Source organism: Lepidothrix coronata, unplaced genomic scaffold (genome assembly GCF_001604755.1).
Source record: "Lepidothrix coronata isolate B3197 unplaced genomic scaffold, Lepidothrix_coronata-1.0 Scaffold80, whole genome shotgun sequence".
NCBI classification, from domain to species: Eukaryota; Metazoa; Chordata; class Aves; order Passeriformes; family Pipridae; genus Lepidothrix; species Lepidothrix coronata.
The window spans coordinates 2,241,134-2,259,560 of record NW_016690260.1 but is presented as its reverse complement, the minus strand read 5'-3'; the positions used below and the strand labels follow the sequence as shown (position 1 = coordinate 2,259,560).

The 18,427-nt window shown below is 36.8% G+C and overlaps 1 protein-coding gene across 15 annotated transcripts in view; it reads right to left on the bottom strand.

Moving 5' to 3' along the window:
* ARHGAP12 (Rho GTPase activating protein 12) overlaps window positions 1–18,427 on the bottom strand; it is a 76,072-nt gene that overhangs the window by 35,553 nt on the left and 22,092 nt on the right. For 9 of the 15 annotated variants that reach the window (XM_017820272.1, XM_017820276.1, XM_017820277.1 and 6 more), the window contains 2 exons: window positions 6,727–6,990; window positions 1,366–1,506 (listed from right to left, as the gene is read on the bottom strand). The exons of 2 other annotated variants lie outside the window; for them this stretch is intronic. In XM_017820272.1, the coding sequence (XP_017675761.1) occupies window positions 1,366–1,506; window positions 6,727–6,990 (405 nt within the window). The remainder of the gene's footprint in view (window positions 1–1,365; window positions 1,507–6,726; window positions 6,991–18,427) is intronic. 4 more of the 15 variants (XM_017820280.1, XM_017820282.1, XM_017820283.1 and 1 more) reach the window with 1 other exon arrangement.

The window sequence follows — 18,427 nt, the reverse complement described above, 5'->3', positions numbered from 1 at the left end:
TTTCTGTAACTCCTCAGAAAACAGTCCTGCAATATCATACAAGAGATTGTGATAAATAGATATTCTTTTAAGATGGCATATATCATTCTCATCACCATTATGTTCTCAATTTAAGGAGGCACAATCTTTCCATCACATCCGTGTCAGAATCTTATACATAAAATTACAAGAAGCTCAGCCAGTAACTGCTGATAATTCAAGAGATATATGCATTTGTTGAACAACTTTTAAAAAACATTAATGGGAACATGAGACGCAGTTCCTTGATTAAACATGAAGACAATATAATTCCTGTAACCTCTACAAGCAACTCCTACAATCAAAGAGGTAAACCCATGACAACTGGGACTGGTCATGCAGAAAGGAAAGAATTGTGATGAGCAAAAATCTACAAGAATATTGCAGAAAAATACGCACAGAAACACTCACAGCAAGGCTCTTGGCTCAAGCAAGTTTCACAAAATCATCTTCCAATAAAATGTGATAAGAAACACTGTTCTCTATCAATCCCAGTGCAATTTAAAAAAATGTCAGCATATTTGCTAAAACAGAGGTATGCTCTCTACAGATGTTTATCAGAAACAGATTAAACAGGATAAAATTCCAAAACTGAGATAAAACTCAATTATTTAAAAACTTCTTGCAAATAAAACTTGCATACTTCAACTGGAGAAGAGGTGGTGCTATAATACGATTAAAAAGGACAGTTTCAGTGAATACTTTTGAAGTTTAAAAAAACAAAATGCAACTTTAGTCAACAATTAGAAAAATGGACTGCTTTGCAAATATAGGCAACTGCTGTTCGTTATCCTATGTGGGAGAACTTCTTATGACATGCCCAGAATAACAGTAAGTTGTCTGTAGCAATTAGACAATAAGAATAGAGCACAAATCTGCTGATAAGGCTGTAGTTTAATTACAAAGTTTGTCTAAATCTGAAAGCAGTATCGAAAATATCTGATAAAGGAAATCATGAAACTGATAAAGTTGTATTATATTATATTCAGTTCAAAACCATCCTGACTGGAAGGTCTATGTAGACAAGAGCAGCTCTGAAAGGACAGCAAGAAGTTCATTCCTGAAGTACAACCAGGAGGATGGGGGAGGGTGGAAATTACAACTATACATAATATGTTCATTTAATAACATCTAATATGCAACTGAAAATAAGAAAACTTTTTAGATAGCAAAGAACATACATACAAAAAAAAGTCAGTTCAGTTGCTAAAGTTTCATGCATATTTAAGAAAACAAAAGGAGATACTCCTGAGGAATGCTTTTTACTTTTGGAAATGCAGATTTCATTTCTAGAAGTGAATTAGTGGAAAAGATTTAGAACACGTGATGAGAAGAAAGAAAAAGTACCTTTTCATTAGTATAGTCATTGGTATATAGGGTTTGACCATGTTCATCCAACTCTTCTGACCAACCCTTTGGAGGAGAACCATACTGACTATCTGACTGGCTGTAACAAGAACTGTGGTCGTTTTCTTCTGATGAAAGATGCTACAAGTAGTCAGAAACATATAAGGCAGTTTTGAGAATGAAAGTGCTTTAAAATCTGAAAGATCAAAGATTATTTGACTAGAAAGAGAATAGTAATGAATTCAGGGAGTTCACATTTTATATCTTACATCAGAGAATGAGATGCATTTTCACAGTACAGACAATTCCAAGTATATTCAGAACAACTGGTTTATACTGATCCATCTTTTTTTTTTATTTCCACTATACCAAGTTTCATCTACTCAAATTTAAACTCCAGGGTTTTTTGCTTATCTAAATCTTATTCCTACAAATTAACATTACTGAATGATGAAGAGAGTTAGCTTTAGTAATCTGCATTGCCTCAAAAAACCTGGGATACCTGCTAACTTGGTTTTCTGGCAATATCACAACTTTCATACCTAAATCCTTTCTTGTTTCTCAAATACATTTGGAAACACAATTATCATTAAGGCCAACTTGAAACTCCAGTTGCACCTTTTTATGCCCCGACACTTCACAGTACTTGAACCATTCATCCTAAAATACCAGGAATTTCCACTATCCTTTTTTCAACTCTTACACACGTGACAAAGAGCAATGCAAAAGCAAGGCTTTCTACCAGACATAGCTAGTTGAGATGCAAAATTATTCTCTGAAAATAGAAGTGAATTATAATGTGTGGAACAAGTTTGACGTGCGCAATACAGAAAAAAAGATTTTGCACACACGTCAAATAATTTCTGTTCCCTGTAAACCTTGTTTGTCTCCTTGCTAATGTATTGTAGTCTTAGTCTAAGCATCCATTCCGTGCATCAAAAAAAAAAATCTCCTTGTTTTCATCTCCCATAATATCTCTATGCCATGGTCTCCTGAGGAATTCAATGTAGATTTCCTTTCACAGTGTCTTGGATCCTCAGCTAGCAGGAGGCATTAACACTTCAGAGGGAACATCCTGCTACTCAGAAACTACAGCAGTAAAATACTGACTACTGTTCAGTAACACTAGCGTAAGAGTTTTGAGAAAAACTGTAAGGAGAGGACTGCAGGAGAACAACAGGATTTCAGTTTTAAATAGGAAAAAACCTCTCCTAAAAACTTAAATCTTACAAAAAAAATTCAGTTATCAGAAATGGTTTTTAAAAGTCAGTGGGTTTAGAGACTACACGTTTAGTGACATTTCCAAATGACTTCTACATAGGTTTTTGGTGTTACTTTTCTGAGTACCTTACCACTTGTGTGACAAACTCCCTCCACTGACACGAGCCAGCTTAACAAGCACAGCAAAACCCACAGGACATTTTCAGATCATTAATAAAGGAACATGAAAAAATTTAAGTGTCCTCCACAGTTTACAGAATGTGAGCATGTAAACTATGGATTAACCAACGCTACCTCTCTTGCACATGGGATAATGAGAAATTCTGATGTGCCAATTTCTAACCACTATGGGGAGTCTTCAGTCCCATTTTTATACTTGCAGAATTAAGACTGAGGAGTTGCTGATATTGGCTCCACTTGAACTACTGTTTTATAATATAACTATATTGTATACATGGGCAGGATGAGCTTGCTAGCCTTATGGCAGTCATCCCAGGAGAAGGACAACTCTAATTCCAAACCCAGGCAGATGGAGCTCACTTAGCCCTCTAAGGCCATCCATCTAAGAGAAGGTCACTCTAATGTCCTAAGGATCTCGCTGCCAGCATCCAAGCTTGCTTGGCCCTGGCAGATGAACCTTAGGATTAAAGGGTGGGTCCAGTTCCGCGCATGCTGCGTCTCACCTAAAAAATCCACTGTGCAGGTTCAAAGGTGAATGAATGATATTGTATACATGTATTTTGTTTACCTTGTTTTAATGGTTAAATATTAATTGCATTGCCATATGGTCAAACTAGTAGACTTTGGACATTTTTACTATCAGCTGGTATTGTAATGATATATTGCATTTGTATTTGCCTCTTCCAAGCAACTCCTGATACCGAAGAAACACTCTACACATGTAAAACTAAACAGAAGACCTAAAAATGAAAATTCTCCTACAAAAATCACTGCTGTTCAGAAAGAATGACTGTTAACGTGTCTATCTGTAAGGCATCCATATAATGATATTTAGATGCTTCAAGGTTTAACTCATGTCCTGTACCTTCGCAGACCTAAAGTTCAACAGAATTCCTGAGCTGTTACAAAGCTTGCCAAGCCAAGACATTCCTTGTCGCTCAGCTAGCAGGAACAACTGCTAGAGCTGTATCGACAGGGGTTAGAGAATGCTGGCCAAACCACATTCAACAGCTTTCAATTTCACTTTCAACACTTTTTCTGTATTATCTGCCTATATGCTTTTTAAGTATGATCCATGCTTTTTTTCCCCATTCCCATCCCCAATTATACTATACCACACTTAAATAAAGCCATCTTAAGCAGATAATTACCCAGCCTTTCACCTTGTAAGAAACTTGCTGTGACACTAAAGGGAATTACTGAAAAGGTCCCCCACATTATCACTTTGCTTTTTTCCATTTACATGGAAAATTCTTGGGGGCGGAGACCAGTTCATCACCAAGCATTTAATAGGAACAATTACTGTCTCTCTTCTATCACTTAACTAGTCTAATTTTTAAAGTCACTACTACTTCTAAAAGTGAAAATAATAAAGAACACTAACTAAAGAAGCTAGCATCCCTATATTACCATTTGTTTGTTTTGGAAAAAAAAAAACAGGGAATGAAATTGCACCTTGGTCATATGTTTTAAATGTAGTTTTGAATTTAAATGAAATTCCTTTGCTTTTCTACAGCTTGTTGAGTAATTTACTGATGTCTGCTTCACATTATGGTCTCCTAGCTGGGTATTAGAGGTTTGCCTTTCTCTGATATGGTGACATTCTCATTCCTTTTACAGTCCAACTTAATTAAATCACTTCACTTGACAAATTTCTCCCAATTACTGTTAAGCACTCCTTCCTCAAATATATTAGCAAGTCACTACCTCTAATACATTTTATCTGCAATTCCAAAATCTTATACATTTTCCTAGAGGCCCTGTCGATAGGACTTCATTGCTTTCCCACACCCCTGCCATATAACATATAACAACCATACAACTGTCATAAGCTACAACTGTTTGTGCCATGTCTGTTACCAACTTCTTTGACAAATTAGGTGCAATTCTGTCCCTTCTTAATTAGCCAATAAAATTCAACTTCCTAACCATAAAGTTCTAAGACTGACTATAAACTATTTCATGTTCTAACATATTACATATATATTAGAATATGTGATCATTCAAAGTTCTCATTTTTACATCACCTTGACATTTTGCTACCTAATATGATACAAGCTCCTCTGAGGACAAACCAGTAAAGATACAACTAGGATTTTACCTTCCTGCATGTGCTCTTTTATCACTAAATAAGCATAACTCAGACTAGTGTAAAAATCAACTTAACTTTATTATAAGAAATTAAATCTACTTTTACTAATTATTAGGACATATTTACTCTAATTCTTCACAACAAAAAAGGAACACAAACAGTGGAGTGTGATGTACAATCTCAAATGCAGAACAGAAAAGGCAAGCGGGGGGAAGGGAGATCAAAAAAAAAACCCCCCAAAAAAAAAGAAAACCAAAAAAACCCAAAAACCAAAACAGCTTCAAAATCAACACATGACTGCTGGTAAGTGGATTGAGACGACTTCGCAACATGTATCTCCCTAGACTGAAACTTTGATAATCCATTCAAGACACAAATTACTTAAGGAGCTTATGCTACTGGAAATACAAATTAGTGTCTAGTTAAAAATCAAAACATGTATTATCATCCACTGGTCTCACAAAGACTGAAAACTTGATAGATATAACAGTCTGAAGGCCAATCTGTGATACCTCAAGCATCACAAATAAACAGAAGAATTGAGCTGAAAGATGTTATGGGCAATAAAAAAAAAAAATTAACAAAATCAAGCATTCTGAAGATGCAACCATGTGATGAAGTCATGGTACAGAGGTATGAGGAAGAATCAAAGGAAACACTTGCGGATGGGAAGGGAGAAAGAATTCTTACAAGACCTTCCATGAAAAGAAGGAAGAATGACGGCAATGAGAAAACCATTTACTACAAGGAGAATTACTACTCAAAAAAGTAATCACCTTATCCAGACTAAAATCAGAATCTTATCCAGCAAAAGGACAGTCAGTGATAAATTAATAGACCATCACCAGAGATATCAAAGGGAAAGGCATCAACATTTCACCTGTTTACCTGTTGCTGCAATTAGCCTGTGGCAAGAGAATTTGGCTATTTAAATGCTTGAGGATGTTGTGGCTACTATGAAGACCATCGCCAAAGGCAATGAAAGGTTTCCTTTTTCTCTTTCTCTCCTGTTTCTGTTACTACTGTTCCAGGGGTAGACTTCTACGACAGGCTTCCATCAATCAAAAACTTTTGATCAGTCCACAGTTGGGATATATATATATATATATATATATATAAACTATATATGCTATATATAGTTTATATAAATATATTGGCCCAGGAAAAAATCCACCTAAACTATATATATTTGAAAAGGGTATATAAAAATGAAGTGTGCAGAAGATTTCTTGAGAAGTATTTGCTTTTTCTTTCAATCAGGAAACTGGTTAACCTAAGTACTGTTTGAACACAAGAGCACTATTTTAAGCATATTTAAATAGTAACATACATCTCACAACTATTCCTTTGCTTAATCTGAACCATTGCAGTTCAGATAAACAGACATCACTGTCTGGCTTTCCCTACCAACTGGTTGCACAGAATAAATTGACACCTCAAATATTATCCCAAATTATCTTTTAACACAAATAACTTCACAGTAAGCTTCAACTCTCTTAAGCAAGGTTGGCAGCAAAGCTTTCCCAAAAGCAAAATGTTTATGTAATGAAAAGAAATCCATTGATATATCTAAAAAAGATGTTTATGGCCTGAAGATAATCTAGTCAAAACCTGCAATACCTGCTGAGGAGCTGTTTTTACAGGCATTTTTACAACTTAGTACTCTTGTACACAGCTCATGTACACATTCTTGTACACAAAAGTAACTGAAGAGTGAAACTGTTGACTACTTCATACCAAGACACGTAGCAAAAAAGAGAAACTAAGACACTCCTTGACACCTTGAAACTCAGAGGTACCAAATTCCACAACAAAAGAGCATTCATATGCATTACAATCTCAACGCTTGTGATCTCGGAAGGAACTACCTCATGATCTGCATGGCTCTGGGAATCCCCTTTATTAATGCTTGCATCTCGGGCCCACCGCGGAGGTTTCCAGGTTCGCTCCTGTGATCCTCTGTTGTAGTAATAACAGCGTCCTGTCGTATCTTTATGGGTTTCCCATTCCCCATTTATTTGGACCGGAGCACTTGTAGGTAGTGGTGGAAGTGCAGACTGAGATATTTTCAGTTCTTGTAAATTAGCATAAACTGGTGAATCAGGCCTCCCTTGGCTTGGTGGAGTAGTTGGCTATTGAGAGAAGAAATGTACTGTTAAAGAGCAAATGAATTTTTGAATGCTCCCTTACAAATCAGAATACAGCAGCAAAACAAACCAACAAACTCCTCTTTTTGTTGTTAAGTACAAAAGCACAAAGAACAGCCACAAGATGCTGGGGTGGGAGAACATTAGATTGTTAATTCTAAGGTAGATATCACAAGCTCTCTTTACTTAATGCCGAACCAATTTCTCAGCATTTTTCCAGATGACAGCTGATAATTATGTCTTAAAGTGGATTTGAAATACACTGGAGTCATCATCAAAAAATTGTATGCTTGCCTTGCTGGAAAACTTCAGCTTTACAGTTCAAGTATTGCTTAGAAACTGTAAGTAACGTGATCTTGTTCAAAAAAACCCAAAAACGTAGCATTTCTCAGATGCCACTTGTTAGGCAAAGATTGTTCCTCAACCTTTCCTCCTCACTGCTAATAAAATGATGGTGAATGTAAAGCAGTACTTTTATTTTCTCAGCACGATCTAAACAGGAAGCTCAGCTGGAAAGATGAGCGCAATGTTGTGACTAAGAAACTCTGAAAAACACCTGGACAGTTTACCTGTATGCCTTTCCAAACAGATGCTTGTTTAAAAATATTTTAGGCAACACTACCAAATGTTTTGATTACTGCTCTCTTCTTGTAGAAATTAAGTGGATGTTCTTACCCACCTGATATACATGCACAAAAGAAGAACAAAAAATACCTACATTGACAATTTCTCATTAATAAATAATTTTATTACACAACAGCCAGCAGAAATCATGGTTAGAAGTCCACAGCACTTTCTGAAACCATGAGTACTTTTAAATATGCCACTAAGGTGCTTAGGAGAGAAATAAAGTTTCAGATGTTCAAATTTTAAAGTATAATACAAACATGCAATTCAGAATTCAAGAGCATGTGTTTTCACAAGAGCTGTGATTATAAAATCGTGAAAGCAGATAATTATTAAACCAAATTGAAGAGTTTCTTGGTAATGCAATAGCGTCTCCGTACTTTGGGGCACATTATTTAGGCACTCTAAAGGAAGAAACTATATAATTCATACCATCCCCTTGGTTTGAATTGAGAAGCTTTGCTGTAGGCAAGTCCTTGTGCCTCTTGTTGCTATTGCATTATAAAAGATCTTTTATAAAGTACTTTTAAACATTAAAATCATAAGATGCTAATCTAGGCCACATCTAATCATAAATTATCAGGGTTTGCTCAGGCAAGACAGCTTATCATACCACACAATCAGATATAAACTGATTGCACCACAGCTAGAACCAAATATGGGCAATATCCACAACCAAAGGGGGAAACAGCTAGAGAGGAACTTAATGAGATTATAACGGGCATGGACTTGTTTTGCATGCCTTTAAAAGAGAAAACACAGCTTACTAGATATAGCAAGTACAGTACATTTAAAGCAAACCACAAGTGCTAAAAAAAAAAATAAAAATGCAGCACTGGCAAAATCAGAGACCCAAAACTAATTAGTACCCTCCTCTAACTAATTCAAAGGAAAAATCTGTTAAAAAACTTGATGAACAGTAAAAGACTGTTTTTCTACTATCCAGGTCACACATGCCTGCCTTTTTTTCTTTTTTTTTTTTTTTTTTTTTAATGTGAGGAGGGTAGAATGGCTGCCTTTGGTAGAGTTGATCTTGAGAGCACTGACAGCATAAAGAGCACTACTATGAACAAAGCATCATCCTTCAGGGACGATCCTCGATTTCCCAGGATGCTGGGGCAGAAACCTAGATGTCTCCTCATGCAAGACTGCAGTTCCTGCTTTGGTTTCCCAATAGCCTGCAGAGCTGCATTTCCCGTGTAAATCATCCTGCCACACAAGCACAGGGCTTGTCTTTGAAATGACACCACACACCTGCACCACAGAGCACACAAACCTTCCGCTGCTTCCCCTCTTTCAAGGAAGTGGCACCTCTAAGCACCCTGGCTGCTGCAGTGGCAGGCTGGTGGCTTGCACAACTCTCACCTCCTCCTGAAATTCCTCTTCCACACAAGACAATAAGAAGGCTTTCTGTCTGGACCGCACTTGCCAGTTGCTTTTTTTGTTTTAATTAGATGCCATCATTAAAAGAACAGTTCTGTGTATTAATAAAAGTGTTTTCTATATAGGCTGTGACACAGAATGCTTGGTATAGTTTTAGGAACGTTTTCTCAAGTAGCACATAGGAACACAACCAGCACAACTCCAGATGAAACTGCAGGACGTGGATGTGCTAAGCCAATACTGGGAGCTCACAGCCAGTGTACTGCCACACGACTCCAGCAGCATATTAGTGATGTTTAAAACAGTAACATGATACGAAAGTGTAATGAGGGATTTTCTTCTGAATGCTTAGTGCTTCCAAACTCAATATACCAACTTCTGATTTTCAAGGAAAAGCCAGAATTTTTGTCCTAAGCAACAAGACAATCCAGCCAATCCTCCAGCTACTTTCATTCCCTATTGTTCTCTCTTCTGACAGACTTTTAAGGGAGAATTGCAAGATTTTTGAAAGGCCCTTGGAAGTTACTGCTTTCAGCAAAGAATTTAAAAAAAAAAAAAAAAGCAAAACCACCAATCCGAAAACAACACATAGCTTAAGTACATTTTGAGAGATACAACTTTATCAGGAACTATTTTAAATAACCACGTAGCACACAACAATACTTCCTCATACGTCAAGCCATGTGATGAGATTTGTTGTTGTGTCTACAATTACGCTCAGTTCAACAGCACCCAACCTTATCAAGGCCAATTCTGTCAAGAATTTCTTATTTATTGATAAGAAAAATAGCTTTTGGAAAGTTCAAAGTTTTCTGAAATTAACTTTAGTGTACTTTCTACGCCAGTGTTGGCAGGAAGGTCAAGCTCCCCCTCGTCCCCACCTCCCCACGTTGGGAAGGGAGTCCAGGAGGGGCAGGTCCCAGTAGATGTCCCTGTAGAGCTCCAGGGCCCTGCATCACCTCCCCCTTTCCTTTCGGATGACCATTTTTTGAGTTCAAGACTGTGTTCTGCAAAAACATTTAATAGTTCCAAGCCAAAAAGTGGATTAATTTAACCGTATTCCTTTCATTTACCTAAACCATTACTCACTGCCAATATATAAATCCAAATAGACAAAGCATTACCTAGATCAAAATAGTTTCTGACCACTTCCATGGCTGTTTTCCCAAAACCAGACATACGCAGTTAAGGGAAACTTAAATATATGCTAAACACTAAGCAAGACTTCCAGCTAGAACTTCACCCCCCTGAGGTTCTTTTTTGCACTAACAAACTCTGAATGCTCATAAACATGGAATTAAATCTGCCAAAAGAGATTCTTTGTCTTCTCACTATCAGAATCACAAGAACACGTCCTTCAACATGCCCATGCACGCACACACAAAATGACTTATACTCCAAACATTTCAACATTCATTTGCTATTTGGTATGGATTTCAGACTTTTTCATGTTGCTTTCTTCTGCTAAGAACAGTGAAGCACTCTTGCTAGAAAAGCGATAAAGAAAAATAAGAAAACAGAAATACTTCTATGACACTACAACATGAATGAAAATGTACACCCCATTAAGCAATCTGGCAACTTCAAGAACATAAGGACCTCTCCCAGAGCTCAGCAATGCTCTGTATTATTATACTATAGAAATCTGCCACGTTTAACTTCGGTCTCTCAGAAAAGTCTGCTAGCACTAAATCCTTGCAAATTGATAAGTAAAAGAGTTTCATGCAAGCAGGACAAAGTTTCTGGGATCAACACACAGCATTCTTCAAACAGAGACTGCACACAGCATTTTCAGAACACAGATTTTCTACTGGCACAGTAGGAAGCAGATACGTGCCTTTAAATAAAACAACCTGTTAATCATTCATGAATGAACAGTCAACATTTTCAACAAAGGCCACAGATATGCTATCAGGCCTCTGAAAACCTGAGCTCAGTGCAATGAAAAGCAAACCTTCTTCAAAACATACTTTTCGTTACCAAAATGCTTATCAGCTTCACAGAGGTTACCTTAAATTTTAATGTTACCTTATACAAATGGTTTTTTTCAGATGGCAGTATTTATTTAAGCATTCAAAATTAAAGTAAACTAAAAAAAAAAAAAAAGTTCAGTGTACTTAAGCAGGGTAAGTCATCAGTTCTGGGAGAAAAAGAGAAGTATAGATGTCTTCCCTAACCAGCACCTGAAAATGCTTTTGGCTTATTTAAAGGCAAATCTCAATATTCTTTATGAAGTTACAAGTAACAGATTGTCCATACTCATTCGAAAGAAGAGCATTATACTGAAGGAGAGCAAGGGAATACTGTCTCTTCGCAGCAGCAAGCTGAAGAAAGGAGAACAGGCACATCCCTCAGTATCCCGAGCCAGGGAATGAAGCATCCGAGTTCCCTCAACAACTGAGCTTCTTGCCAAGGAATTGCCGCTGTCCTTTTACGAAGCCCTGGGACTTCAATACCAGCTTTATTCAACAGAAGTGATACAAAAGAAATCTCAAAAACTCTACAGTTTCATTTTCACAAAGTGACATCTTCAGCTGGAATAATTAGCTCATCTTCTCCTTCCTTTTCTGCCCTTGGCTTATGTTTTTACAAACATGTTCTGGACTCTATTTTCTTTCTAACAGATACAGGCATATTTAACATTTATTGTAATACCCAAAAATCCATGAGGAAGATTTTTCAGCAAGTCCTCTACTGCCTCAGAAGTGACAACAGCAAGCTAATTTAACAAGTCAAATTGAAATGGGAACCCTAACAATTTTTTATGCACTAACCTTCTCCAACTTTAGCTGGATAATTCACTCTGTAAGTTTAAGGAACACATAAAACAATGACAGTAAATATAAGCCCATTAATAGTTGATTATAAATTTCAAATAAGCTCTAGTAATGCAAATGTTATTTAACAGCATTGAAATTCTTGTGGTGTTCAGTTGATTTGCCATTATAAAGTGGTAAGCAAAAATATGACATTATAAAACAATACAGAACTAAAATCATCCCATACAAGTAATTCAAATATATCTGCCTAATAACAGCCATTCAACAGTTAAATTTTCTAAGTGTCCCATTTAAAAACTAAGCAGATAGACTCCAAGTAATTTTTTTTAATGGTTAGCCAGTAAATTTCCATCAGCCTGGAAACAATTAAGCATCTGATTCACCTTTGCTAATTTTATCTTTCAGTAAATTTTGCATTTTGCTTGCACTGAATTATAGACTGAGATATTACTCCCTTCTATTACTGGAAATAGCTGCATACAATTAATTTTTATATATACCTCTATTAATATTTTGGTTTATGAAACCAGATTATGGAACAAAAAGTCTTAGTACATAGGGCATGAGAGTCTGCCAGAATGTGCTTGTGTTATTTCAGCCATTTGAGTTCCCTTCTGTTTTAGCTCTCTCATAAGACACACACACAAAAAAAACCCAAAACAACAAGGTTGACAAAAATATAAAATCTTTTTCTAGTGCTACTGTAAGGCTTTATCAATATCTAAATGCATAGCAAAAAAATCCTCTCAAACTAAATACATCCCCTTCCCTCGGTAGCCCAAAAGAAGTGACTTATTTTCATACTAGTCAAGACAATGATTTATTTAATTGTACTATAAAATCCTGCAGCACAAAAAGCCAAGAGGTGGCTGCTTCTGGCACATTTACAAGCACTTGGGAACAGAAATGGAAACTGGCTGCAGCAGCAGGAGGGCTCTCTGGTACCACACAGCCTGCCACAGGAGGAAGCACTTGGCTGAGCCTCAGAGTACCAGGGACCACTCCCAGGTCATTCATTGTAAGCGACCGATCAAACAAAGTTGATGGAAAACCTTTTTTCCTGCATGCTGTGCAGATTTCCCATTCACATTTCTGCAGTTGTTCACTACATGAGCAAACTATTACGTAGGAACTTAGGAAATTTATAGCAATAAAAGAAAGTATATTGAAGGATTGCAACAGTGATGTCAAATATTTTAAAAAACGGAAATAAGACCTTACAATGGGATCCTTTGTAAAACATGCACAAAGATGACAGTGTTTACCGTACTTGTACTTTGCCACTTGCACAATCTAGCTTCTCCCTTCCATGAAAAAGCTTTTGTCCAAGGATATAGACAAAGCTGCTTTTCCTATAGTAGAAAATTTCAATACCATATGAAACACTTTACGTCATACATGCTTACACAGCAAGCTTACCCTGATTTGGAAAGAGTGGCCAAATTTAACAATGTTGAAAAGTCAGACAGCAAACTTCCTTCCCTCCTTTTTCACCCTGTCCACTTCACCAGATAAAACACTGATACTTTCAACACACATAATGTAGTATCTGAAATCTAATTCAGAAATTTAGTCAGCATCTTGAATCTGGACGTGCCATGGAGAAGGAGATTTACACATTTAGTTTTCCTCCACTTTCATGGAAGTTCATTTCAAGTTGGTTCTCTAATAAGGATGTTTCAACAACACCAGCAGAAACAACAAGTTTATTCTGCTGACAATTCGTCAGCTCTGTGAAACCTGTAGTACATGTTTGAGTGCAGATTTGTGAAGAATAAAGCTGTTGGGAATCATGTGTGATGTCTCTCAAGGATAATTTGCTATAAAAACTAGGACAGCACACTAAGAAAACATAAGAAAAGCCTAGCTTGCTTTCTCCATTGGGAAGTTGTCCTGTAATATGCCAATAGATACTGCTTTTCAGACAGGAAGTATCACAAGAGCACAGCATGCCCTTCAGTTGTTCTAGAACTGTTACAGCAGAATAATCTCTTTAAGTTTCAGAAGTAGTGGGGAGCCCTCGCTTATCAAGCCATTTACTGTTTTAACTGCTTTAATGTACATCTCATTTGCCTCAGAGATGTCAAAGTATTTTTAAAGACAGATTACTAACATCTTCATGGAATACTTCTATGTTGTGTCCATGTAGGACCACAGCATATCTAAAACGTTAGTTCCTACAAAATATTACTGTGGGAAGGGAGTGTAGAATGCTGTTATTTGAACTCATAATAGCTTAAAGGTTGTGGAAAAGTTTCCATTACAGTCACTTCAAACTGAATAGCAATTTTTTCTACACTTTACATTTTCAAAAGTACAGATCTCATAGCCTTTAAGTGTACTTTTGAGGGTCCAGTGCTTACACAAAGAAGTGTAAAGCCAGGAGCCCATGAAAAGTACAGATGGGAAAGTAAACATCACCTCTGATAAAATTCCCAGGTTACTCAAAACTTACTTAAGTTGTACTACTGAGCTAGCTCAAAACCCTAAAAAGACAGCTTGAGAACCACTTGAGAAACAGAATGAAGTCTAACTACTACCATGTAGGTTGTTCAGTAGAAGAAAAATTGTAATATTCTACTATTTGAAAGAGAAGGAAAAAGCCAGAGCCATAAAGAATTTTAAAACTATATATGTGTATATTAATGGCTCACTTTCACAATATATAGTTGAAGGTTTTTTCAAAAATAGAGAAAATAACAATTTTCAATAGACCGTTCTAAAACAGAGCAGTCATCAAATCTGTGTTCTGTTAGAAAGGGTATTTAATTCCAAATACTTGACAAGAAAATGCAGAACTCCCACACAATTTACAGCTGCTGTCCTTTTACTCTGCTGTAAAAGCAAATTTCACTTGTGTAAAACTCTGCTTCACTAAATGTTGCTTGTGGCAGCAAATTCTGCAAGCATTTGTTATGTTAGTATTCTTTTGTTAGGTGTTAGAATAATTTCAAAATATCTCCTTGAGCTTATGAACTGCAGTGCTTAGAAGTTTTTAATAACATATGCAGCTGCAGAACACCACCGGTATTCAAACAGTGCAAGCAATGCTAAAGTATGAGCAAACTTACTGGGATACTGGAAATACATAATGGAATTAAGGTGGCAAATCCCAGTGAAGAACAGTTAACTGGTGTGGGAAGCAACTGTGGTACAGTATCAAACCAGATACTGGAATGGTATCTGTTGGTTTGCCTTACTAATATATTAAAAGTAATATATTCTGTCGTGTAACTGGTAGACTCCATCCTTTCCTGAACACCCAGTCGCTTTCTACCTCGTTGCCCCCTCTACATCTGCCTCTCCGAGCATTCCCTGAGTTATTACTTGCAACTACCATTCACAAGGTACTACACTACTCATGCACCCCAATCTCCATCGGGTAATTTCCATCGGGAATGTCCCCCTCAGGAATAAACTCCAGAAAATAGCCAGTGTAGCTGTAGCTATTCACGTTAACTTCCGTAAATATTACATTAAAAATCTGAGAAACAAGTTTCGACACTGCCCGATTTAGAAACAGAGAAAAACACCTGAAGAGTGTGTTCTAGGGATCCCGACTGGCTATACAACTTCAAAATATATGATTTGAAGAATTACATTTTATATGCTGTCATGCTAACTCTAGACCTTTACAAACCAAAAATCAAATTACACACCCAAAGTCAAAAAAAAATATGATAAAACCTGTTCATCAAGTAATGTATTCATACTCTAATATAAAACAAACTTGAGTTAAGGAAATAAGAATCTCAGGATGTTCTTAAGTCTGTACAAACAAAATCTATGTTTTTAATTTCAGGCAAATTTATCACAGCTATCCTTTTTAACACATCAGAATACCTACTATTAAAAAAGAAAATAAAAACTTTTTTTCTCCTTTTCCTTTTGGAAAAACTGGTTTGCTCATCTTAGTAGAAAGGGAAGCCAAGAGAACAGTAACTTGCCATTTTAAATGAATTAGTTACCCTAACTACCCATGCACACAAGCAAAGAATTTCTTTTGTGCAGAAAGGCAGAAGCCACACTGACACTTCTGCTTACACCAGACCAGAAGTTCAGCAAATGCTTTTGCTAATTCAGTTCATGTCACCAGATTAATAAAGCACATAGTTCAATGGACTCAGGCAACAACTCCAGGTTTAGTAAACAAGAGAAACCACAAATTTTATCTATTTCAGAAAATAAAAGGTTATTGACATGTTTTTAGTGTCTAGCTAAGCTGGTCTACTGGCCACTGGCCATCAAAAGGAGCAGTCCCATCTCTCTTGCCCTCTGCCCCTGTGATGCCAATGTGACCCTACAGTAAACTGAGGGAAGAAAGGGAAGAAAGGGAAGAGGCAATATATTAACCCCATTGAGACTTTAAAAACAAAACAAACAAAACCCCCACAAACAACCAAAAAACCCCATATTTAGATTCCTTAGGTATTTGTAGGTCACTGCAAGGTCAGTCAGTGACACCTTTTAAGTGTCTGACTGACTAAGGTGACAGGAGAACAGGACCTTCTCTTTCAGAAGGTCTTTGTCAGCTCTTAAGGAGACTTAGGTGCATAAATAAATTCCAAAGGTGGCTGAGAGAAGGAATTATCTTCAAGTATCTAAAACAGAATCAGTTATAGAAACAATAATAAGTAAATAATTGTCTATTTCTCCCAGGGACAGGGCAAAAAAGGCTAAATTGAAAAAAAAAAAAATACTAAGATACAGAGCAAACAAGGAAATAAACTTTGCAACAGCCTGATCAGGAAAACAGGGAACTTTCCTTGAAAGTTTAAGTGCAGTTTAGTCCACACCTTTCAACAGCACTTTTGGCATTCTTGCTCCTGTCTCTATGGAGTGAGAAAGAGAACAACCCATTGTGGTTCTATTTTTCTTACTCTCACAATGTCACACATTTGTATCCTTAATCCTGAAAGGCAGCACATTCACATTTGAAGTTAGAAACAAATGGAGAAGCTATTAAAAGTGTATAATAAGAAGCTGATTTGTTGTACAAGTATGCACAACAGAAAGGTTGGGTTTAAATCCTTGGTTTTTCTCATGAAAAATTAACAGTCTGTAAGAACGAGCAATATGGTACCATAGCGACTGGAGCATTAAAGAACATACCTGAAGAGGTCCCATGCAACCCAAGTAACTCATGCAGAGAATAACAAAGATTCTGAAGATGAACAAGGACAGCTCTTCCTGCCACCTCAGAGTACTGAACACAGCAGTAGGATGAAAGGCGAAGAGAGAAAGATAATTTTGCTTACTAGCTTAAGTCCCCCACTTGGAATGAAAATTTTGAACTCTGTTAGCATTTTGAGAAAAACTATTTCAACACAAAATTTAACACATGCAACACTTTACATATGCACTAAAAAATAAAACGTTTTCCTCACAGCCACACAAACCCTTCCTTCTAACCACAAGAAAAAGGGTACCATACATGGCTGACACACCACCGATGGCTGATAAAACCTGATGATAAGCATCACTCATTATGACTATTTCAGGAAACACACAAACCAAGGTAACTGCAAAATAAGCCCATCTAGGGAATTCAGCTGTGGCACAGACTAGAGTGAGAGTGCTTACCAGTGAGGCACTCACCAATTCTGGCAATGCTGAAGGGCTTCCACCAGTCTGCATGGACAAGCAAAGAAAACTGCCCATCAGTCTGCATCTAGTATATAACCTTACAGAACTAGAAGGAAAAGGGATATTTTTGCCATAGTGTCATCAAATGAGATGGAATGGAAAACATATGGAGGCAAAGGACTACATGCTGCACTGCTACATCTGTCAATTTTTATTTTCAAGAAAAATAGGAACAGTGCATTACTCAGAGTGCTTATTGTCACTTCTTGAAAAAATTAAAAAAATATTACTGACATTAATTTTAGTAGAAAAATCTGGGTTAGGAATGGTGGGAATATCTTAACTCAATTTAAGCAAGAAAAGATGCTATATTCTCCTCTCCTCTGCAAACCACCAGGGTATATCAACACTCAAAATAAATTACAACCCCGAATTGTTATAAAAACATACCAGTAAGGGAAGGGGAGATTTTTTTCTCCCCTCCCCTCACACAGCTTTCCCAAAAAGAAAAAATCTGAGGACAATTTTCTTCAACCTGTAGCAAAACTGACATGGATAAAGCAAGAAATTTCCACCAGGTCCACTCATTCTTCCAATTTCAGACATCCCCACAAATCTGAGGGATGAAATTTGGAGAATCAAGCTTCTCAGATTTCAGAAAAAATAAGGACATGCCACCATTCTCAATCACATTGACCCTCTAGTGGCTCCTGTCCTGTTCATTGAGGTGGTTAACCCCCAAAAAATCAGTAACATGCAAAACAAAGAAAATATACACAGTGCTATACTTTGTGGGATTAATACATATGTTTTTTATAATAATACATACATTTTTTTCTGAGCAAGAAAGTTCAACAGTGGACAAATCCACTTCTGTCTTCAGAGATGATCACAAAGGCAGTAAAATCACCTCTATACTAAGAAGCTTTCCAGCACAGAACTTAAGTCACTCAAAGCAATATCCTGAAATGTGCCAGACAAGTAGAAATGCTTGTGCTTTGACTGTGAATTATCACTTCACAGCCCTCAGAATCAGAGCTAGTAAC